The 25,236-nt window shown below is 36.1% G+C and overlaps 2 protein-coding genes across 13 annotated transcripts in view; both read right to left on the bottom strand.

The window, feature by feature from the left end:
* Positions 1–25,236, bottom strand: part of LOC105202434 (dystrophin, isoforms A/C/F/G/H) — a 508,516-nt gene that overhangs the window by 229,717 nt on the left and 253,563 nt on the right. The gene's annotated exons all lie outside the window — the stretch shown is intronic.
* LOC120358230 (nascent polypeptide-associated complex subunit alpha, muscle-specific form-like) overlaps positions 1–25,236 on the bottom strand; it is a 78,844-nt gene that overhangs the window by 16,423 nt on the left and 37,185 nt on the right. Inside the window, exon 2 of one of the 2 annotated variants that reach the window (XM_039451752.1) lies at positions 1,383–6,331. The exons of the other annotated variant lie outside the window; for it this stretch is intronic. Coding sequence (XP_039307686.1) covers positions 6,230–6,331 — 102 coding nt within the window. The 3' untranslated portion in view covers positions 1,383–6,229. Of the gene's footprint in view, positions 1–1,382; positions 6,332–25,236 lie in introns of those variants that run through there. 2 annotated transcript variants of the gene reach the window in all.

The following is a 25,236-nucleotide window of genomic DNA, read 5'->3' as shown; positions in this document are numbered from 1 at the left end:
ATTAGATCAATTAAATGCTGATCGACAGCCAGGCAATTTGCCCGTGATGTGGACACCTAACGAGATAATGTTGGCGTACCAATGAGAAGTTGGTAAACATTAAACGCTCGTAAAACGTAATCCTCCATTGGACATTGCACATCCATTCAAATGACAATACGATCCGCTAATTCGCGCTGTGATGTTTTATGCGAACGGTTTAACATTTTGCACGTTGATGTTTCATGCGCACGGCTTTCCAACATTTTCAAATCGGGTCAGACTTTTTTATTGCCGCTAACCAATAATATTATAATAAAAAAAAATCGCGTATTTCGCATGTGCGAAATTTGTGCCACATTAAACGCATAATATGTATTCGTTATATTATATCGTTATCATGATAAAATTATATCTAATTTGATTAATTAGATATAATATGTTAAATGTATAATATATTATTATAAATAATTTTATATCAAGACAACATTAAAAATTTCCCTCTAACAAGGAAATACAACCAAATGTTCCCTTCCCCTTAATTTGAATGAACTTTGGATATGTTAGAATATAGACAAAAATAAAAGACACGTATTTTTTTATATGTGCTGAGTCGCACGTTAATAGGGTGAAGAAAATCAGTATTTTTTTTTTAAAGCAAATATTGTTGAAACTATAGAAAAAAATGCTCTGAATGAAAGGTAAATGGCTTGAAAAGTACATTATAACAATAATAAAATTTTTTTTTAATTTTAAATTTAAAAACATTTTTTTTAATTACTGTTATAAAGTACTCTTCAACTTCAAGCCAGTTCAAGCCATTCGACTTTCATTCAGAACATTTTTTTCTATCTCTTATAATCGGACGCGGACACTTCTGTCCGTTTCCTTGCGAGTGCGGAATAAAATATAGTAAACACAATCGTTCAGTCTTATCTACTTATAGTTTAGATTATTATATATTATAATTGCATTTGTAAAAAAATAGTAAAACACTAGGCTGTTTATTTTAACAGCTGTCTCAATTATTAAAAAAGATTAACTTAATGCGACCGTTGTTAGATATATGAACCACGTTAAATTGTTTGCCAGTGTTTCGTGGCAAAAGCTAGCATACTCCGGGAGGATAAAAGTAACCAACAAGAGATGGTTCACGTACTACAACATTAAAGTACGCTACGGTACTCCACCATCGTACAGCAACAGAAAATAGTCCGGAATAAAAATAAGCGCAGAATGTCACTCTAAAGTTACAATGGACTGCGGAGGGTTAAAACGTAAAAAAATAGACCAGCAAAATAAAACATAGTCCGGCGGAGTTTCGGAGCGGAGGAAGAATAAAGTATGAAAACACGCATTCGTCATGTTATAAAACTGACAAAAATGATTCTTTATTATTATTATTTTTTTTTTAATTTTGTTCTATACCTATTCAGTAGTCATCATAATGCGTGTAGAACCAATATGACTTGCTCTCTCTCTAGATCAAATTACATCTTCTGAATCCCTTCAATCGCAATTTCAAAGACTGACATTATGAAATAATAACTATAACATTTATGTACTGCATTAAACGATCAAAAATCATGACGCGAAGTAAACCTCAACGATAAGAAATACTGCTTACCGACGTCTTGCGATTGTAAAAGAGAAGTACAATGTCGTTCTAAAGTTGCAGTAAACTACAAAAAGTTAAAGCATGAAGAAACACTCGGCGCCGTACAAAACTTCAAGATACAATGGAATCAAGATACCCTCTTAGTTTAGCGAGTTGCAGTTCCATCGAAGTTCTTGATGTGAAATACGAAATGCAGTCTGTATATATACACTACGATTATGTCGAAAGAGAAATGGTTCGAAGTTATAATAAGGCGTTTTACTAGAAAATGGTTCAAAGTATGGTCTAAAAGTGGAGGCAAGTAACTTTTAATGTAAAGTAAAAATTCGAGTATCAGTGTGAAAAAGTTCGTCCGATTGGCTACTTTTCGGGTACCCGAATTCAAGTCGGAACTTAAAATTGGGTCGGGATTTAAAATCGAAAGGGAATCCCAAAATTTTGTAAATTTTGAGTACTCGGATCTAAAGTCGGGTCAAGTAGCGGTTAGAGATCTAGATACTTTATACACTAATGTGAGAAAAAAATTACTAAATTTACGTAAGGACTTTCGTTTATATTGAATTACTAAATTGGAATACTGCCAATGAAATATTTACTTACATGTAAGTAAATACTTATGTTCTGCAGAACATAAGTATTTATTCAATAAAAAATGATAATTAAATTAGTGGTTACTCCTTATATTAAATAAATATATATTTACATTCGGAAAAAATTTTATTGGGGCAATATTCAAATAAATAATTATTAAAATTTAGTAATTTTTTTCTCACATCAGTGTATAAGGTATTTAGATCTATGACCGCGAGTACTCGATCCAATTTTAGATCCGAGTACTCAAAATTCACAAAATTTTGGCATTTTGTCTTGATTTCGAATTCCGACTCGATTTCGAGTACCCGTAAGTTTCAGGTAGCCAAAATTTTTCGAGTATCCAAACTTTACAAACTTTCCGCTCCCGACCAGATCCCGAAAAAAAAATCCCGACCCGACCCAAAGCCCGTAATTTCGGATACCCACACACTCTTAGTAATCATACATTTCCAACAGCAAAAATTGTGCAAATTAACAAAAAACGTTGGAAAAGAAAATTACAAGGGGAGAAAATATTCTTATAGATTTTTTTCTGTTTAATACAAACACTCGCATGACTAATACGACAATGTGGATTGAGACCAGCAACGCATATTCATTTTGACGCCTCCGCTGCGTTGCATTTTAAAATATTGTCGTTATAAATTGCCCCGGCGCGATTGTATTATAAAATGCGGGCAAATTAATTCCAATTCCGTCGGGGAAAGCATCCGACGAAACGTGAGATCGAACAATCGGCTATATGTATGCTGTCGCTATGGCACCTTCGCTACCCGGCACGGTGTGCGCACTCAAACTTGTACGCATGGACATTAATTATCTCCGTACAGATACTGAAATAAGGATTTATAGCCAAGGGAATCTCTGCTCTGTATCGTTCTTCGCGAAATCCCCGCCCTGCGGTATGTCAGATTATTATATAGAACATGCTGGAGAATTCTGATTGTACGTAACTCGATTGTCCTGCGCAGTCTGCGGCGAACGAAAAGCAAGTAATGAAACAATCAGAATTCGATATACGGCCTTGTCTTCGGACGATTTATAATAAAGAAGTAATAGAACGATCGAAGATTGTATCTCTCCATCATTTTAACTCGCGACTTTTTATTTCCCGAATGGGTAAAGGCGGGCATTTACTCCGAAAGGGAAGTCTTTGAAATGTCATAAGTTAAATACGCTTATTTAGAGTAAAAAAAAAACAAGGCACACAATTAGAATAAAATACCATGAGAATAAATCCGGAATTACATTCATCGCGCGTGACGCGAATCGAATGTCGAACGCGACATAGCGAGAATTTTTAATATTGTTCGAGAACGCTGATCGTAAAAGACAGCAGCGCGCAAGTTGCGTCGTTTAAAAATGTTTATGCCTTTGTCCTGTCCAAGGCTTTAATTTCTGCCGAGTTGCAGAATGACATTAAGGCAGTGTTTGATGTAGGGCGCTCGTTCGTGTTACAAGCGGTTAATTAACTTGACTACTTTCACGAGCTCTTGATGCTTGAAATTCGCGCAAAGGACTTTGTTAAGATTCAGTACAACCTGTGAATTATAGATAGTTTGAACGATATGAGTTTGAAACCTTGATAGAGAACTTTTCTATTGATCTACTTACTAAAGTCTAAATCGCACGGAATAAAATTCAATTCTTTTTTCAGGTCTTTGACACGCCACGGTTAAACGATTAGTTTGTTTCATTTTGTAACTCGTATAAAATTTAATTAACAATATATCATACATTAACAATATAAAATTCTGTCTGTTAGAATAGCCGAATTATTAAATATCTTGATTCGAAAAATGTTATTTTATACTTCAGTGTTTATCAGCACTATAAAACTTTTGATACGTACGAACTTCACGATTTCAATTATAAATTTAAAATGTCAAATCAAATCAATTATTGACATGAATTGGTGAAATGCCAAAGCAAATTAGAAAGTATTAAATGAATCGGATAATTGCAAAGCTGGTTAAGCTATCGTAAAATAAACGTACGGACATACGAACAGGCAATTAGAGAACGGACTAATTTATTGTACGACGATTTTCATTTGTAACTTTCAAGTGCAGTCGCGATTTATCGTATACTCTCGTTTGGTATCTAAGCTGCAAGAAAGTAAATTTCTCATCTAGCGAAAGAATGCGTTGAAAGTACGGTGATTCGGCATTTTCTTCGAACCAATAATGGTAGCCGGGCATTCTTTGCAGCGTTCGCCCGGCGGCCGGTTGTTATCCACTCGAAGATTTCTACCGCTCCGGTTCTCGATTTATCCGGCTAATTTTGTGAATTAATGGCTCCCACTGTTCCGGGACCGACAAATTACATTGTTTAGATGCCCTTTCGTCAAGCTGCCTTCCAACATCTTTTTTTTTTCTCGAGAATGAGCTCCGTAAGGTTACTATATTTCGATTTCTTAAAAATAGAAATCTCTTTTCTATCTATTATTCTTTTAACAGCCATAATTGCTATAAATTATTTTGATCCAATACACAAATTTATACGTAACAGTTTTTTTTTCAAATCAGAAATCTTTATCAAAATCAACAAAAGTATATTAAGATTGATTTGTTATTTTTGTTCCAAGTACTAAATTAAATTTAAACATAATAGGAAGTTCGATTTTCCATTTTTATATTTGTATTAACTTTAGAAGTAATCTGTTGAATAATTCTACATGTATTCTTTAAATAATAATTTTTAGTAATGATAAAAGAAACAATAAAAGTTTGAACGTCCAATTAAAGAATAAAGATCATTTATTATATTTGCGAACTAAGCTAATATAAAAATTAGAGTAATAATATAAATTTATCGTAATATCATATCGCTGATAGCTTTAATTTTTTCAAAGATAAGAGTAACCATTTTTTCCATTTCATGAAAATTGTCAGGACAAATTGTTACTCTTTTCTTTCTGATATTCTTCGTAAACATATTTATTATAAAATCATTTTATCGAAGTAAAGTGAGCATGACTTATTGTTAATATGAGAAAATTTTTTCAAATAAAAGTCAGAAGAAATTTTAGTGATCAAATTGATATCAATAACTATCATGTTCTTAAATGCATCAACTTTTGATAGTTCGACTCTTTTCTGTTTTTTTAAACAGATGCTAATTATCATTGTGTAACAGTCATAATTCCAACGGAAACATTGATATAAAATGTTAGCTTCAACATAGATAACAATATATTGACGTTTCTCTTCTTGCAAGAGAAAAGCGATAAATTATCATTGAACAGAAAAGTATAAAAAAAGATTGCTACACCATCGTTTTCGCATTTTAAAACAACTTCCCTGTTGAAACGGCAATCATGGTACCTATTTAAACATTCTTTTTACAACTCTGCCATGGGTATGTGTATTCGTCGCCCTTAATATTTTATCGATGGCATTCAGGTTTCTCATGTGGAAAACAGATAGATGGAATGGGAAATGCATTGTCATAAAGTGGCACGGCAGACGCAACGGTCGAGGGGACAGGGTTGCATCTAAGAACTGCACAGCAAAAGCGAACGAAAGAATTGTGGGGATGAGATATCTTGTCCTCGGTTCGAGTATCATCGACTTCGTGCGTCTTTCTAAAAGGTGATAGGACACGCCAGATCGACCGCGTTCAGTAATCAGTAAAAAGATATCTGTACAACATATACGACATTATCTACCAGACATTGCTTAAGATTGTATCGTTAATGATCATAGAAGAACTTACTTAAATTTAAAAATATAAAAGAAATTTATATTATTTTAGAAATATACACTCATATGTGTTATGATATGATCATTTGGATTAGAGAAAAAAAAATAATTTAATTTAATTTACGTATGTTAAATAAACAAAATTTAAATATATTGGTTACTTTGGTAACATTCTTGATAAATAACTAAAGACAAGAATATAAAATTATTTCTTTATGTTAATAGTCACACACACATAAGTATAAAAATGATAAAATTAATATTATTAAATATAATAATGTTTCTAAATATTTAAACACTTTTGTTGTGCTTTCCTCTTATTGCACCCCGTTATTTAAAAAAAATGCCAAATAGCCTGGCTATCTAGTTGATTAGAAAACATTATTTTAAGACTCACCGAAATAGCAGCAATACCGCAAGAGAACTGATTACATACCTGTAACAAAAAAAAGATATATTAGTACGGAAAAACAACCATGTTACGTGTGACAATGTAAAAAATGTAGAAGCAAATCATTTGTGCTGTCGAATCGGGAAAATATCTTATTAAAAACTTTTAAGTTACAATTTATCCTGAGGTTTTATTATGTTTACAATGTTCGTCAATTAGAACAAATTTAAAATGAAACTCAAGCTTGTAATCTCAATTCAATCTCATTTCATGTATTCTCAGTAATGGTACCATAATAACAAAAAAAAAAAAAAACGCATTTTATACTTGAAAGCAAAAACTTATTTAAATATGTACATATGTATATGTACATATACGCCATGGAAATAATTTTTTAGACGAATGCAGATGCATGCGATTGCATTGATATTCAATTTAAACGTCATTTGACTGTTTGGAAGTACCTATGCAATTTAATAAATTCGAGAATGCAAAATTGTTTAAGTGTTATTAGCTAATCTACAGAAACGTTGATTATGATGTTAACGAGATATCGTTTATAAATAAAATAAGTTAGAATAAAATATTAAATTATTGCAGAAAAATGTCAAATATTATAGAATAAAAATTAAAATTAGATAAATCATAGAATAGAATATTTTACAAATATGAGAATATAATACCGAATATAATTTCACGAGAATAACGATATATTATGTGCGCTTGTTACGATGTATGTATATGAATCACGACAAGCATCTCGCGTACATCGGTCTACAAGTAGATCTTGAAATATGCAACGGACCATCATAGTCATATACCATTTCCAAGCTCAAATCTTGCGACTCCCCTTCCACCCCCCCCCTCCTCCTCGCATATTCTAGCACACTCATGTTGCACGTACAATGGTTGGAAAAAAGTGGACTAGCATCCAAAAGATGACGGTGCGTTAAAATGTCCCCGGTATATGCCCTGGTAATATGCGACAAGCATTCAGCTTGCAAACGAGAGAACGTTGGACTTCGCATTACTGCATATCGCGTCATTTATAAAATTTAAAGTGATAAAAATATTTTTTAACTAAAGTATATTCTAAATTCTTCTTGTGAAACAATAGATTCTTACAGCTTCAATGCAAAATGAATCTTTCGTTCCAAGGGAGGTCTCGAAACGTTTGAGAAGCTCTAAATAACTTCCTATTATTTCTGCTAATTTCAATGAATCTACGACTTATTAAAGATAATTAAATGAGAGTCACTCTATCTGATATAACTGGTGATGAACGCAACGCAAATCTATGTTTCAGAATAAGATAAGAAGGTGACTAATGAGCTACAAACACATTAACGAAGACACGTTCAGGAATAACTGTCAAAAATATATAAATAAGGACAGTGGATTATTCACCGAAGATTAATGTAAAATTGTACTACATCGAGATATCGACCACTTAAAGAGAGCAAAACCTGGAATCCGTCCAATTGTGTCATAACATCGCGCGTGGCCATCTGCATACGCTGACATATCGATACGCGATACGATATCAAAGCTTTCCGGTGGCATTAATTTCATCACAAATTCAATGATTCATTAGATGTCAATGACAGTTAATATTTAATCTGTGTCGAGCCAATTCCGCTACTATTTGCCGACAATCACTATTATCGATCCGGACTATTCTAAGAATTCGCGAACACTAAAGCGAATATATTACTAAATGCGTTACTAGTCTCTTAAGCATAGAATTATTTATACATGTTTCCTTTTTTGGTTATACATACGCTTAAAATGAGATAACGAAAACTAAACAGACGGCACACCGTTATTTCAAATGTATCCATGTATCCATATTTTTTAAATAAATTTGCAAATACTGTATACGAGATCGTATATCTCAATCGTGGCAGATTGGCAGGTCGATACGAAGATCCCGTGCACATGAAGTGACACAGTGAACTCGATCTGAGTGCATTTCGTTAACAGGCAGACGCTAAAATTACACTAAGTGGTTGTTAATCCGATTATTCGGCTTGCTTTGAGATGCATGCACAGCCACATTTGGAGCGGGGAATGATATCTGTATAGTAATGCGATAAAAAGGTTCACCGCTCGACTCCTCGCTGATCTCAGGAAGAACCAGTCCGCTAATAAGACTGGTGGCATTTGCAAAAGCGCTGCCTTTGTCCCGGCAAAGGTGACATCGGGAATATTACGGCGGACATTCAATGCGGGAATCGTTTAATGGCACTAAAGAGAAAGAGAAAAGGAAGTGCTTTTCGCCGCCTGGTTTGCTTTCAACGAGCGTGCGAGCACTCAAGGTGAGAAAATTGCCGTTTCGGAAGGTCATATTAGCCTCCTTTTTTATCTTTGATGGAAAAAAATTGGAATACAGAGTATGCGCAAAAGAATAATGTTAAAATAGGCAAATAAAAACAAGAAGAAGAGTAAGATTGTCAATCCTAATTAATAATAAAAATTATAAGTAACGGATATACTAAAATATTAAAAATCTCTTGTTTAATTAAACTTATAAAAATCGCTTCATGTATGTGCTATTTATCTAAAGTTAGTTTTAAATGGAAAGCAAGCATAGCAAATGCTTCCGAAAAAAGAGTGCCAAAATATGACGTAAACTCACACGGACAGCGCTCGAAGTTCATGCGTAGCCGGCAGCGACGTAACGCGCCTGTTACATGTATTCTTTCATTTCATTTCGGTCACTCCGCGCGTTTCGCGAGTGTGAATTTTCCATGCCGAATCCAGCGCGACCAAGTTACATCTCCGATAAATCACAACGAAATGAAATTCGAAATTTTACGAATCGCATATCAAAATTCCATATAGATACGCGTTTCATACGCGTTTCAATACGCCCTCTCATTTCTCACTGCGTTGAATGCGCTTTCCGACGCAGGCTGACCTTTCTCGCGTGTGATATATCGTTGCGTTTCAATTTCGGCGAAGGAAGAGAGGGGGAAAGTGCTTCAGTTATTTTAGGCATGTCAAATCTCAAAATAGCTTTAGAGATTTTAGTCAAACGTCAAAATAACATTAACAAGAATTTACTATCAAATTAATGATGAACAATCTTACTAATGCCAACAAGACTCAGCATTCACTCCTGTTATACACGAAAAGAACAATTTTCCTAAAGTATCTAAATGTTTGGCTGGATAGATGAGATCTAAAAATAATTTTATTGAACCATCAAAATAATTATGACGGATATTCAAGCATGGTGAGAGACGCTGCAAGAAATTTTGACATTCTAGCAATCAGTTTAAAAGAGTCTAACAATAATTATTTTCAAATCTGCTTCCAGTAATTTTTGTAAATTTTTAGCAAACCATTCTTCCTGTCTATCTTTTTAGTAGTAAGCGCCTCGGCTTCATTTATTTATACAACAAGAGAACGAGGAACAAGAGAGTGAAATTGCGGAAAAAAAATAGCGAGCGCAAAGTAAATTATGTCGCGTATCGAAGATATTAATATATATTTCGTACGCAGCAAGTTTGCTTCGCCGCGGAATTCATTTCCCGTAGGGAAGGTGCGGAACCACAGCGAAAACGGGTCCGGAAGATCGAAGGCTCCTCCTGCGGAGGATATCTTCGCGGTGGCGCGGGGCAAGCTGGTGCAGCGCGCGACGACGACAGGAGCGAAATGAGAAAAACTGAGGCATAAAATTGCATTTGCTTGTGTCGCGCGCCACCACCTGCCAGTGCCTTCGCGGCCATCGCTGCGCCGCGCCGTCCCAGCCGCATGCTGCGATGCAGCCACTGTTTGCTCGTTTAAAAGGCCGGTCCGCCGCGCTTTAATCAAGTTCGCCCGCAGGAAAATATTACCGGACGGAGTTTCAATCCGAGAGGCGATGAATGCCCGCAGCAGCAGCAGCAGCAGCAGCCGGTCGGCTCATTGTGCATTCGCGCCGCGTATATCACGCGCCGGGAACATGCGTACAGCTTCTACCAGCATCAGCAGATACAAAAAAAAAAAAAAAAAATGATAGGAAAGCGCGAATCGCAGGAAACACGTCGTGCGCATTAACAGCTACGGCAAACGTACATTCGTTGGGATAATTACGAAATTTGTTGGCGGAAGAAGCATATTGAACGTCGATTGACTCAATATCTTGATCAATTTGTCGATACTCTTATATAAATTTAGAAGAAATTGTGTAAAAATTGTTTCTCGTGAATAATTTATATATAATTAGATATTTTTGTGATTTTTCTTTGGATAAATCGATATTCTTTGGATAAATCGATATTCTTTGGATAAATCGATCGAGATCGATTTTAAATTCGATATTTAATCAACGTCCAAATTGAATTCATTTTTATATCATGAGAAAAGTATTTTTGTTTTAGATTTAAATAAAAAATAAAATAACATTGATAGTGATTGAACCCATATTTGCAACACATTTTAAGCAATAATGAATTAAAAAATCTGTTACGTATTAAAACAATCACAAATTTACAATGTAGATACAAAATATCTCTATTCAAGAAATAAAATATCTGCATAGCAGTTCGTTTGATAAATTGATATCGAGATCGATGTTAAATTCGATACTGATTTGATATTCAAATCAAATTTATTTTTACATCATGAAGAAAAATTATTCGCAAATTATTTTGGATAAAGTAAAAAAATAAAGTAGCATTGGCGGTGTAAAATAAGAACCTACGGTTGTAACACATTTTAAGCAATAATAAAAAAATCTATCGCACGTTAAATTGATCTCATGTCGACCTCGTAATGTAAATACGGAATATCTATTTGAGAAATGCAATAAATGACTTAAAAAAAAATTAATAATTCCATTACATTTTGCTTGGATAAATTTTGAATTAGTCAATTATTACAGTAAATATTTTTTATCTTGTGTTACATCGTGTTAAGTTTTCTATTGTTACGTTTTGTATAAGAGAAGAGTCATTTTTTAAATGTATTCTTTATCAGTCCGTGGTTTTATAGGTCATATACGGTTGAAAATAGCCAAGAATACATCTAAAACATTACTGACACGACGTTCGCCTCTACGATGGTTCCAATATCTACAGTTTAAAAAGGAATTCAGACAGTTAATGTGCCTGTTACGAAATATGGGCGGCCCTTTGCGCTGTTCAGTAACGACGCGCGCATAACTTTGATAGACAGAAGGCGTTCTTTATTCGCCCATTCGCGGAAGTTTCGCGAAGCATCAAGCGATCAAGCCGGGTACCAAACCGTTTTACGGCGGCAACTTCCGCGAGATATCCGACGACGGTGCGCCTTTGACAGTCTTCGGGGCGCACTTTATGAACACATGTAACAGAGTACCGCTGCTATACGCTGTTGCATATTAATGGTTACGAGCGTTTCCTTAAAGGAGGATTGCTGCGCTCGTCCCCTTCTATCCCTGTCATTCTCGTCGACCAAAGATCGTCGATACGCACGTGGGACGCGCGAACGAGGAAAGTTAGAAGCAAAATTTGTCTTTATATTGTTTCAGGAGGCACTCCAGAGCGTCTCCGATTGTCTCATGCATTCTAAATACAATGGCGAAGCTATCGAGAAAGCGCGCGAGCAGAGAAATTGATATTGGCTCCGAGTTCGACCAAAGCGGTCTAACTTCCCAGTCGCAGCGGAAGATGATTACATCATCCTCCACCGTAAACTATTTCGAACATCGGGACAGTGACGGTAATGATATATCGGCCAATCATCGCGTGCGCAGTCGTCGACGCGGCGCAGCCTCCCTCTGGGGGATACGAATTCACGGGTGTGCATCGAGCAACTCCTAGTGCTCTTGGACCGTAGCGGAAAGCTGATCTGCGGATGAAGTAACGTAAATTGCATTCAATGTTCATATAATGTTTCATATTATATTTCGTACAAAAGCCCATTCTCCGTAAGGGAATATGTCGAGTCGAATATAGAGGAAGAAGAAACGAAGATCGCGCGTATTTTCGCCCACAGTGTTCCGGTTTCGACTGTAGTTTTCCGCATGAAACGCACGTGAACCTGTATTCCAATGAATATGACGCAACGAGGTCTTCTCGTTTACGAGTAATTTTGCAACCAAGGAACTATAGAATCACGAATTAAAATTAATTTAGCCCCAGACATCATTCGCGATATCATGCAAAGCGCCAAGTATACGTCGCACGTATACAACCTGACACTCCCTAATATACACTCGGGTACGGTAAACGGGTTGAACAACGTCTCCATTCAAGATCTTAGAACCTCTGCTGGTTCGAGTCATGCACATGCAAACGAAGCTTCACTCAGTGGCACACACAACGACGTTTGCGAAACGTAACTTCGAAACACGGCACTTAGAGATAGCCCGGATTAATTAATCTTAATTAATAGTACAGAGACGACAGATCGCAAAATTGATAATACCGGAGCGTGGCGAGAAAAGAATCGTTGGTAAAACGTTACAGGACAAACGTTGTAGAAAGAGAGAAAAGAGGAGCGCGTTGAAAAAGCTCACCTTAACATCCGGCTAGTGACAAACGATTTGTCACTTGACCTGGTTTCCATTTCTTACGTTCGAACGCGCTTAGACTATTTTTATTTTAACGATTCGCAGCCTTCGCAAACGAAAAAGGGGCGAGAAATTGAAACGGATGCTGCGTTGGAGAGCGCCGCTTGCACTTCTGCTCGTCATTTCGAGTGCATCACGCATGAATTGCACGTCGGTACGGTGTCTCTGACGGTGTCTCGTACCATCCTCCATATTATTTTCCTGCAAGACGTTCGCTGTTACGTATCACAAGTAGAGTAAGCGGTAGACGGATATCAGGGCAAGCATATTTTACAGGCTTTGAAATTTTCTCTGCAGGCGTGTACCTCCGTATATGAGATGTAGCGCGCATATACGTATAAATATTTGCGATACAATATTAATTTCGATCGTCGACCGAATACGCGCGCGTAAATCTCAAAAAGTAAACAGAGCTGTCAAAGCCCTCGTTATCTTCGTTATTAACTTTATTATTACAAAATGATTCGAAGACAATTCGAAAAATGGACCATCATCGTCATCATCCAACAAACACAGCGCGACAGCCCTGGCGTGACGCTTTTGGAAATAAGCTGAATCTGTCCGACTTATTATGCGAGTAATCCTTCTTCTGCGAAAGCTCCGAGAATGAACGGGCCGTAATTCTCGTACTGAAAAATACGTCATAACGAATCCATTATCGTCGAAAGTCATATTGCTATTGTCGAAAGGCGACAGGAAATGGTGGCTCACGACCTGTTGACAGGCGCTGAAAGCGCTCGTTTATTCTCAGCCGATTCTAGCGACTCTTACGTACTTTCGTTCTGTCGCGAGCTATTCGTCATAGTCGCCGGAGTCCAAATCCGCGCGATAAGAAAGCACTTAAGTGTGAGAGAGTACAAGGAATCAATTTGCACACGCTCTTGATACCCTTTTCTGCGATGATCGGATCGATCAGGATTTTCATTTTCGTCCCCGAGGCGTCTTCGAGAAGCGCAGCACCTCGAGTTATCAAGAAAAGATCTTCATTGATATTATTGCAAAAAAAATATGAAGACGAGGAATAATGTTTCACGCGGATGATAAAGTTAGATGCACTTCTTCCGTCGAGATGAAACTTTTATCCTGCTTACTTACATCGTAAATTCACCGGTCCACGCGTTACCGTTTCTGCGCATGGAATTTGATGAGAGTTTACGAAGAACTTTACAAAGGTCCGAGGATAATAGCACATTGTTGGAAAAAAGGTGCGGTGTGAGCTAAGCGCGATTAAAAATGTTAAGTGATTCAGTGGCGAGGAAAACTCCAATTAGACCGATATATAATATGCAAAAATTTGCACAACTTGGGAATTATCAGATGATAATATTCCAGTTGTAATAACGAATAACGCTCGTTCGTGCGCTGAGGAGAATCAATATTCTTCGAGTTACATGCCACGTTGCAGAATTACAGTCTCTAACAGCCATATTCATAGTTAGGATGTTAATCAACTCGATTAAGTTTCAGTATCCAGTAATTGAAGCTGAAGCTGAGTTTTAATCTATATTCGTAGTCAAAATTAATCAGCTGTAGCTAGAGGCTAACTGTGTTTTAGCATCCATACGGGAAATTTGGCAACGTTAAAATTTAAAAAATTACTAATTCTGACGAATAATCTCATCTATATGTACGCGACATATATTTTTCCTCAGCAAGATCCATAATATTAATTTACTTAAATTAAATTTGTTTACAAATATAATTATTTTTTAAACTTTTTTTCCATTCAGTGCTTCAATACTTATTAAGTAATACTTTTATCTCATTTATCTTTCATTTTATTATCCTGCAATGTTAATAATAAACAGAAACTTGCCAAAAATTAATTTAAACTGTCTCTCATTGCATTAATATATAGTTTGGTGGCGGTTCAACCATAGAATCCCACTGTTATCTCCATATAACTATAGACAAATCCGTTTTAGCACAAAAACGTCCGAGCAAATGTTGCACTGTTACATTCCCTGAATAGCAAGTATCATCGTTTCACGTGTAAAAATGCGACCATTCGCACAATGATGCAAACTATCAGCATCCTCTGTCCTAGAAAACCCTATTATGTTCGGCGCAACGTAGAGCTACAATGGAAGACGCACAATTTTTTCTCGGTTCTTTCACACCGCGCTCGTTTCCCGTCGTTGATCCCCTCGTTAGCGCAATTGATCGTATAACTTTGCCAAATGTCCGAACCGTTTTGCCGTAATTTCCAAGCGCCTAACTTTTTCTTTTTAAAATTTTATTATAACAATATAATCAAATTTAATATATAGATATATATTATAATATTTTTCAATTTATTTCAAACGAGTTTTATATCTTAATAAATATCAAAATTAACAATGCAGCTTTCTAAAGCATCGCTGTTAGATAAAATAACCTAATTCAAACACTAATCGGCGAAGAGAATAAGACGGAAATATAAGCATCAACTTTGAAGTAGAGTCGATTTCTAATTCCACAAACTGTAATCCACTTTGGTTAAATCTTTCTCGCCTATTTAACGTGAAATTACACAGCGAGTCGAAATTTGTCTTCTTTCGTGGATATAAATGACGATTGATCCAAACAGAACTGCAAGTCATGCCTCCGATCGGGCCAATGGAGAAACTTAAGTTCCGTTTGTCTTGTCTTGCCTTCACGCGCAACTGCAAGTCACACCGACGTCAAATATCCGTAGCACGTGGTCCGTGAATTGCGGCGAAACTTGCACTCCAAGAACTTGTGCTTCGTTGCTTGGGGCCGAACTGACTTCTCAGAGCGCTTCCATTTTCTCGCATGGAAACCCGCGAGATCTAATTTGACGTGTAATTTATCATTTATTTTCAAAAAATAAAAATCTCTACTTTGCAAAAATATATAGGAAGTACGGCAAACAGTATTTCATGATATTAGAAAAATCCATCAAGCATTTCCCAAATGCAGCTTCATATTACAATATACTAAAATATGTATGACTCTACCGTACAACATTCTGTTATTTTATCTAATATTGTAATAATAAAGTGGATTTACTTTACTTCTTTATTTTAATTATATTTATTACTTGTTTGTAATTAAGTATACAATAAATTCTTATCTTTTAGTGTTTTATTACTTAGAGTCTATTTTATTATTGCAATATTAAGTAAGATAGTAAAATGTTGTGCACTATAGTCATACATTTCTTAATAAAAGTAAAGGAAATAAATATATACACTTCTTTTATTTCTTATACTTATTTTAATTTTGTATTATTTGTTTGTACTTAAGTATTTAATGAATTTTTCTCTTATATATATCTTGTTATTCTATTAAAAATACAATATAAGAAAGAAAGTCGCGCAACGGAGATTTATTGAATTCCGCAGGTAAAACGGTAATAATGTAAAAAATGCACGCCGATATCCGAGTAGATAAGCTTTCCATTAATGTTACTTTTAACAAGACCCTAGGTATTCAGCGGAGTACCTCATAACAAGCCGAAGCTCTTAACTTTCGCGACGCTTTCCAGCAGCGTAAGCTTTCCCCATTCATGCTACCCCCCAACGTAACACTGTAAACGACGAATTGTACCGCCTTCAACATTACTTAACTCGGTGGTTACGACCGAGAGCTGCAAATTAGTCGCTCGCGATTGTTCGCGATTGTTCGCGAGTAGTTGCCAGTGTTAAGGTAAAGTCGAACACAATACCGCAAATAAAAAACTAGAGCGAAAAAGCTCCCCGCGTTTCACCCTGTAGGTCCAATTAGCTGGTAAAAGAGAAACGCTGAAGAAAGTGTGAACGTGGGCGGGCGGGCGGGCGGGCGACGCACTTCTCGCGGATCGTTTTATCCATCCACGATGGCTATAACGCGAAGAAGAATAATGCGATGATGGCACACCGCTTCCGGCCGGGAAAATTCTTTATGCGCCTTGGGAGGAGAACAAAGAGCTTCGCGAAAGAAGGGCGAATAACCCGATTCAATAAGAAATTAGTAATATTCATGTCGGGTCGGCGAAGGGTAGTAAAAGATTTTACTCGCTCGCGAGCCGGTCATATAATTTATATGCGCGCTCTAGTTAACTTTATAACTTATATCCGCGCGCTGAATTATCCATTAGATACATTTTAAGTCGCTCTCGAGAAGGAGAGTAACTTTCTGACGTAAGCTGTAATCTAACTTGGCGAGTTCCGAAAGCAGCATTAGAGACGATTACCTTGAATGCAGTTCCTGTGAAATGCACTCGAAAGAAATTCAAAATTTTTGCCAAACTTGTTGGATGGAAAACGCATTAGCCACTAGGACACAATGTAACGATGTTGGCCGCGCGGCTGGACTATTATCCTCGTCCTAATTGTCGCATCAACTCTCTTCCAATTAGAAGAAAACTTCGAAGTAGCACATTTTTTGATAATAGAATATTATAATAAATTCCTTACACGTGTAACTACAAAATAACTTTCAACGCGGAAGAACATTTTTGTTAGTGAAACGATTTGAAAAGCGACACAAAATCATCCAGACGATCAGGTAATCGATGAGCGCAATTAAGAATCATATATCGGATGCTAATTTGCGATTGTTCAAGGATACATTTCGTATATTGTCGATGAGATAAGAGCGGCAGGCAAAATTCGCTGTCACGAATAAATTCATCAGCATTGACATCGCGAAGTCTTCTTATAGTCCGATGACATTTATGCGCCAGATATATCGAACGCCACACTCGCATGATGGACCCTTCATACTACCGTCACGCCTCGTCGAGCAAGCTAACGTCCTCCATTAGGCTTATTGGCTGATGCAGGAATTAGAGCGTCCATTCTAGTCCACGGATTGCTCGAATGTTACGTATCCGGCGTCCCGGTGTCGGATGAATGCAAAACGTTTCGCTCGACATCATCTTGCCTACATATATCCCCGGGGATATGGCGTTACCCATCTGGATAACGAGTGGTTCCTGTTTTGCTCTCATCCATCCAGGCACTAATGACGTTCCACCGGCTCCATCCCGCTCACGTACCCGGGCAATCCCGTCGACGATGCCTCGGCACCGCGCCGCGCCGTCGACGTCTCGCGCGTATCTATCGCCGGGTTTATTTCATCTCGTTCTTGCGAAGTACGCGAACCGATAGAAAGTTTCTTAATATCGGATGAAAACGCTATTGCAACCTCATACGAAAGTTTACAGTTGGCGAGAGACGCGCCCTTCCTCGACTTTATTTCCGCTCTTTTTCCTCTGTGCAACGATCTGCAATGATTCACCGCTACTCCTGGTGGAAACGGTGTTATTTAGCTGGCGAGTAATCGAAGGTATTTTCAAATATTCATTTAAGTATGCAAACAAGTTAGGTAAGAATGACGTCAATAGTAACGAACCTATCGACATGATAATATTCGTTGTTACTTTAATATCTTCCAAAGTTTCATAATATTTAAACTTTAACACTAAATTACTTTTTAATTCATTCCTAAAAGTATAGTATTCAAAATTGGAAATTTGAATTCCTAATAAGAGCATCAGAATTAATCATGTTAGCGATCAATATAATTTAATAGAAAAACAGTTTGATTTTATATTTGTTTTAGTATTTTCCTTAAGAATGTATGTGTCACATGTCAAAATATTACATTAAAATTTGAAACTTTCATACATCGTTCTATTATTACGTTTGGGTATTTGTGTTAAATTGCGACAACATAATTCTTTTATTGATTTAAAGGTCATTTAATTTTTTGTTTATTCTTAATTCTTATTATAAAATCGTGTATTTAGAACTTATTTAAAAATTTAATAAGAAAGTTGCATTGAATCAAAATTTGTACATATATTATTAAAATTTTAATGAATACTTATGCAAAAATTAGTTTGAATCAACTTACTCATTTAAAAGTAATTTACCTAAAACTGCAGCAAATATAGTAAAATTCTTCGTTGTCCTCTTTCTTGCAGCTAATTTCAGAGGCAAAATTTAAGCATTTACAACAAAAATTTTTGACGTTGATCAGGAAAGAAATAGGTTTGCAGTTTTTTAATTTCGATAACTTTTAGCAGCTATTGTAAATCTAAAACGTTCTTAAAAACGCAACGTTTTTTTACAAACATACGAGACAAAGAATGATATTTATAGTTGATTTTTATTTCAAAACCACCTTAAGTAATGCTTTAAGATGCAAATATGGCTTTCTGATTGGTTGATGACATCTTAAAGACGGTCTTAAATATAAGAATTGACTATGAATACCGGCCAAAGAGAAACGAGGATCAACAAGACTTATTCGTGAGATTTCAATGTAAAACAGTTGACTAATGATGATGGTCGTCAAATCCTCTGTTCGAAAATAAGTTTGGTTATTACAAGTAAAAATAATGCAGTTGGCAGAAGTAAAAATTACTGGCATTTCGTTTCTTCTACCAGTAAAACCAGTAGACGATTCCAAATAGTTTGAAACGTCATAAAGATTTTCAGGTTTAAAGTTGCGGACATTTCAACGTTACCGCAAGCTTGTAGTAACATTACAGAAATCTTTTGTAACTTCCTAAATAATATTACAATGTTTCAATATAAGGTTTATGCAATATATATATATATATATATATATATATATATATATTTCTTTAATCTTTCAATGCTAGGTTATGATTCTAACCTTCACTTTTTATAACAAATGTTATATTAATGATCAATATTAATAAAATATAGATTTGTTTATTTTAAACACTTCCCTTTCTTTTTTTCTTCTCTTCTCTTCATCTCCATCTCTTTTTTCGTATTTAAAAACTCCTTCCTTCTTTCGCCTTTCATTTTTCATTATTTAAATGTTTTCTTGTTTATATTCAACGTTTTATAATATCTATCCATCTGTTTGTAACACGATGCGATGCAAGAAGATCTCTCTAAAAATCGTTGATCAAAAGACAGTAGTTTCGCGCAGCGAAAGAAACTCCGCATTATGTGCACGCCTGCGCCATCTCTGTTAAATGCCCCACTCGAGTTGTTGACCGCGCACGGTCCCGTAAGGTAGACGACACGCCGCGCATCGTCTGGGCCGACCTCCCCACTCCTCTCGGTCATTCAACTCGCCTAAGGCGCGCGTGACCGACGGGGACGCACGTGCGCCTCGGGTAAGTTGAATGACTGTGAGACCGAGAGGAGTGGGGAGGCCGGCCCAGACAACGCGCGGCGTGCCCCGCCTACTTTACGGGACCGTGCGCGGTCAATAATCCGAGTGGGGCATTTAAACCGAGACGGCGCGGTGCGGCATGCACGTAATGCAGAGTTTCTCTCGCTGTGTGAGACTACCGTCTCTTGACCAACGACTTTTAAGGAGATGTTCTTACATTGCATCGCGTTATAAACTCTCGTAACTTATTTGTAAGGTTGGATAATTAAAAAATGAAAAGTTAAATAATAAAGTTAATAACTTTTAAATGCAACAGAAACTTTCGTACTCTCAGCAGTCAATAAATTGTTAGTTCTATCACGTATCCATCTTCGCTCAAATATGTTAATTATGTTCTTTGTTCGCGAAATGCTGAATTGTATAGTCTGTTTGAAAAGTTAATATTCGATTATAAACATAGTGTATATTTTATCGAATTCTAGACTTGAATTCTTCTCCCTCGCTATTATCTGCTCTTGCGCTAAGAAATTCGTAAACAAGAATAGAAAAATTTAAAAAAAGAGATAAAAGTTAAGGTTGTGTTAAAAACCGTTGAAGCTTATCATTAAAATATAATACTAGACAAAAATTACTACTTAATACTAGACAAAAATAAAAATTCCTTAACTTAAATCCTTACCTACTATCTATAATTTCCAGAATCGTTTCTTAATATTGAGTGATATTTAAAGAATATGTACTCATATATAATGTGGAAATAATATCGTTGCTTTCAATATTACACAATGGCTGCTCGACGGAACTATGATAACCTGCTCTCGTAAAGATAGGCGTGAGCCATCAATAACAAATTGCGGAAAATTATTGGTCTTTCCATTAACTTGAGCTTCTATTACTAGACTTTCAGAATTATCGTAGTAACTTTCTTTCACACACGTCAATATTCTTAACCGTTCACGATGTGAACAAAATATTTGATTCGGGAATGTCTGCCGTATAAAACAGAGTAATTGGATTTAGAACAACACATTGAACTTTTCCTTTTCGCAATTTAGAAGCACGTAAAGTCGCAAAATCGCAAAAGCTTTTCAACGTAATAACATCTGTTCTTTTCAGCTTTGCAATAAAAATCTATGACGCGGTGATAAGTTAAATGATAAATATGTACTTGCATCTGTGCGCAGGGAATTACTGGGTAACTTCTAACGAGAGATTGCATTCGTTAAAAAAAAAAATGTGCGCACGTCCGGGAAAAGGAATTTTTCAGATTCATTATATAACAGGAATATTCATTACGCCCATAATTCTTAGCTAACGTTGCATTTTAATAATACACGAAACGACTTTCAGAATTGAAAAATCGCACCGCTTAACTCCATCGCAATACCCCGAGAGGGCTGAAGATGAGTTTCAACAACAGTACTATAGTTTCTTTCACGTACACGAAATACATACTTTATATAGTGCCGTCATTTTTTACTCCGTACAACAAGCTACCCATCTGCAAAGGATTGCCGATGTAATTAACCATGTACAGTTTCAGTCTCAAATAAATTTCAATTTTTATTAATTTTAAGTAAGTTTAGTCGAAATGATAAATTAATGTGATGAATCTCATAAAATAGACCTCTTATGGACGTTAGAAGATTAGCTAAACCGTAAAAAAATGCTGATGCACTAAGGACTGGTGTGTAATTCCGTCGTAATATGAAATTTTATATTCTAAAGGAAACTTTACAATTGTTTCATAAAATACAATATATAAACCATGAAATTGCAAACAGTCCATTGGGTATAAGAGCCAGTCACAACAATGTGAAACTTTAAAGATTTTCTATTCTCGAAAGATAACGCAATTGTTTCTTTGTTCATAGATTCTTGTTCATCTTGTATCAAGCGATTCGCTCCGCACATAAAAGTCGTAACGTTATAAAACCTTATCGCTATAGGCCACACCGGACAGTCGACGCGATGGTGACCGCTGACCCGAATCATTACAAACATGTGGCGACTTTTATTGCGAGACAGCGAAAGAGTTAGCAGCGAAAGAGTTCAAAAGTAATTCAAACTGCAAAATAAAATAATAAAATAAGTTTCATTTAATTGTTCCGTTTCATTCAGAGCGAATAAAGAAATACGAAGGAATAAAAATGATTATTGATAAGATATGGTTGTCTCTTTGTGACACATTAACGGAAAAAGAAGAATAAAAATCGAAAAACTACTAAATGGATTGATTTTAATATTTGAAATTAAATTAGCAAAAATCGCAACTAATAATACACAATTTAATTTAAAAAATAAATTTTTTGTTTTCCCTTTTAAATTTCTTCTCGATATTGTTTGACTATTGGGATTCTCTGGCACTTCGCTTATTTGGTTACTTCGCAACGATGAATATTAACTTGGCTTTAACTTAAAAATAATGTCAATCTTTCACAAATCGTATTATCGTTAGTTGATTCTTTCATTTGGATAGCACGCGTTTATTTTAACATCGAATCCGACTGATGCATTAATAGTAAAATAATTGTTTTAACCAGACTTAATAATAACGATCGTTAAACCAGTCCTGTGGTACGTTTATCTCAAACGCTTAATATATCACCGTCGTTATACACCACGTATGTAAAATCGAGTTGCGGAAACGCCCCGTTAACCGACCACGGTAAATAATTTATGCTGCTTGCGCATAATCCTGGCGACACGCGATGAAACTGAAATGTCTACGCCTTGCGAAATTTCGGTAACGCGTACAATAGAACCGCTCGTTCGTAAAGCCACAGGGAACCATTTTACATTCCTGCGGAAACGAGAGTTACTGGTAGCACACATCAAGCATTAAAGGTAGACCGGCTCATTTCAAAATAACATCAAATATATTTAAGCAATTTAATAAATATTATAAATTTAATAAATATAAAAGAAAAGAGTAAATAAAACAAATTTAAAAACTTCACTCAAAAAATTAGTGTTTAATTTTAAGATATTAAAATGTTTTCCTCCTGTCTCCATTTTTGAAATACTTGAAAATGTTTTCGTTTTAAAGCGTATTTAGATTTAAAACACTAAAATTTTTTAATCCTGTTAAAGATTTCAGTTTTACGTTTTAATGTTTTAAATCGGAACATCGTTTAAAACAAAAAACATTTTTAAGTGTTTAAAAGACAGATATAGAAATAAAACCTTTTAATATCTTAAAATTAAACACTTCTTTTTCGAGTGTTGTCAAAATTAATCGAGCGAAAAATTGTTTTTCTCAATTTATATCATTTTACAGTTATTGATAAAAATGACAATATCATTCAAATCTTTAAATTCGTTAAGAAATATTGGCAGTTAATTTTAGTTAGAAGGTAACAATACAATAACAAAGAAAGTGTGTGAATATAATTATAATCGTGGGAATTCAAATGCCGCGAAAGCCTAATCCACTTCGCGCTATTCATCGTCATTAACAAAAGCTGGTACCGATGCTAATTATTTGAATGATTATGAATGCCTCATGTAAATGCGAGTCGAACTCATTGTGCAATTGTAAATTCCTAATTATCTCAAAATCGCATAACAATCCTAATGATTCCGCATAATAAATCTCATATCCATAGAAAGTTTGTTTCGAATTCTTTCCTCGTACGAAAGCCAAAAATTAAATTTCGCAATGCACCAAGTTATACATCGTGCTATACATCCCAAGTTATACATCCCAAATCGTTGCCGTTTAATTCCTCAATAAAAATGCAAAGAAATAAAACGTTAACGAACTCAATAGTATTATCGATGCGACACGCTTGCGATTTTCATAAACAGCATTGAATCGTGTTTTGCAAATGTAACGCAAATACTAAACGTAAGCCATTGATCGAGTAAATACTCTCATGAGCCAATTTAATAAATATGAAATAAATTGCATGTCACGCAAATAAATACAATAAAATAAAACGATATAAACAATAGAGAAATTATATAGACGAAATTAATTTTAATCGATTTCTGAAAAATATTTATTATTTATTGTGTGTATAGGCGAAAAGAGACTATTATAGAAAATAGTCAACGATGTATACTGCAGCATTTACCATGCTGCTGATGCAACGAAGTTTTTAGATTCACGCTGAACTTGTCAGTGAAATATTTATATCAAGACTTGTATACATAACCGCACAGCAAAAAAATTGTACCGGAAAGTACACAGTGCGGAGTTCTAGATGGATAAAATGACGGTGCCGAACAGGTCTCACATTTATATGACATTTTCCATATTATTTCCGATATGTTGCACAAACTACTTTCTACGCATTTCAGAGGAGCTTCTATAAATCGGCTCAAGTAAAGTAACTTTAATGGTAAAAGAGTATGTACGAAAGGTAGTTTTGGAACTGTATACATTTTGGATCTTTTTCCGAACGTCATCCCCCGTCGGTACGGGTGGACTCCTTCGGATTCCGATGTATTTCCTCTCGTGACGATTCAATTCCGCTTACGATCGTGCATAAAAAGTTCCGGCGACGCCGGGGAAGATGTAGGTCAGTTTTCTCAGGCGACGGCGCCATATAGGTAGGCCACTCGAAATAATTTAGCGACGATCGATGCCACCTTGCTGAAAATAGAACTGCCTAGTTTGCGAGAGATGTAACGCCGCGTGATAATCCCTCCCGATGCAACGCGCACGTCGTTAATAGCGATCTCCGTTTCTCTCGCACCACCGTTCATCTCACATTGCGCGCATCCAATTATGTTGACATTTAGCGACGACTGCACATTCTCCCCCTATCCCCCTCTCCCTCTTCTCTCTCTTACGAGTACACCCCGTGCAGCCGCGACGGGATATGCACGCACACAGACAGCAGCAGGGCGGCACGGCGCGCAGCGGTCCGAACGGACGCAAACTTCCAACCTTCGAACCGGGTGTTTCGAAAATTGAATTTGCAATGGATCACCGCAGTTTCGCAACACACCTCGTATCGTGCGGTACCTTACGCGACCACGAGCTTTTGCAGAGCTTGGAGGCTTACGAGGCCACGGTGAAATTAGCCGTTGCGCACTTTGTGCGACTCGATCACAACGGAGACGTGAAAGTGTGAGGAGGAAAAAAAAATGCTTCGCCGCAATTAGTCGTCGAGCTCGTGCGGAATTTTCGCGCGGCCGGCTCGCCGTAATCGAATGAAGCTCGTCGACATCCTGGATGTGTGTTGACGTAATTTATAGGGGGCTGCTATACGCAAACGTGCTCATTCACTATGCGTCCGACTGTATGTAAAGGTCCGCAGTACCGAATCATTAGCTTAAATTTACATATATGTAAACGACCGTGTCATACAAT

Source organism: Solenopsis invicta, chromosome 7, assembly GCF_016802725.1.
Source record: "Solenopsis invicta isolate M01_SB chromosome 7, UNIL_Sinv_3.0, whole genome shotgun sequence".
Taxonomy (NCBI): Eukaryota; Metazoa; Arthropoda; class Insecta; order Hymenoptera; family Formicidae; genus Solenopsis; species Solenopsis invicta.
Note: the sequence above shows the minus strand (reverse complement) of the source record. Positions and strands in the feature narration are given on the sequence as shown.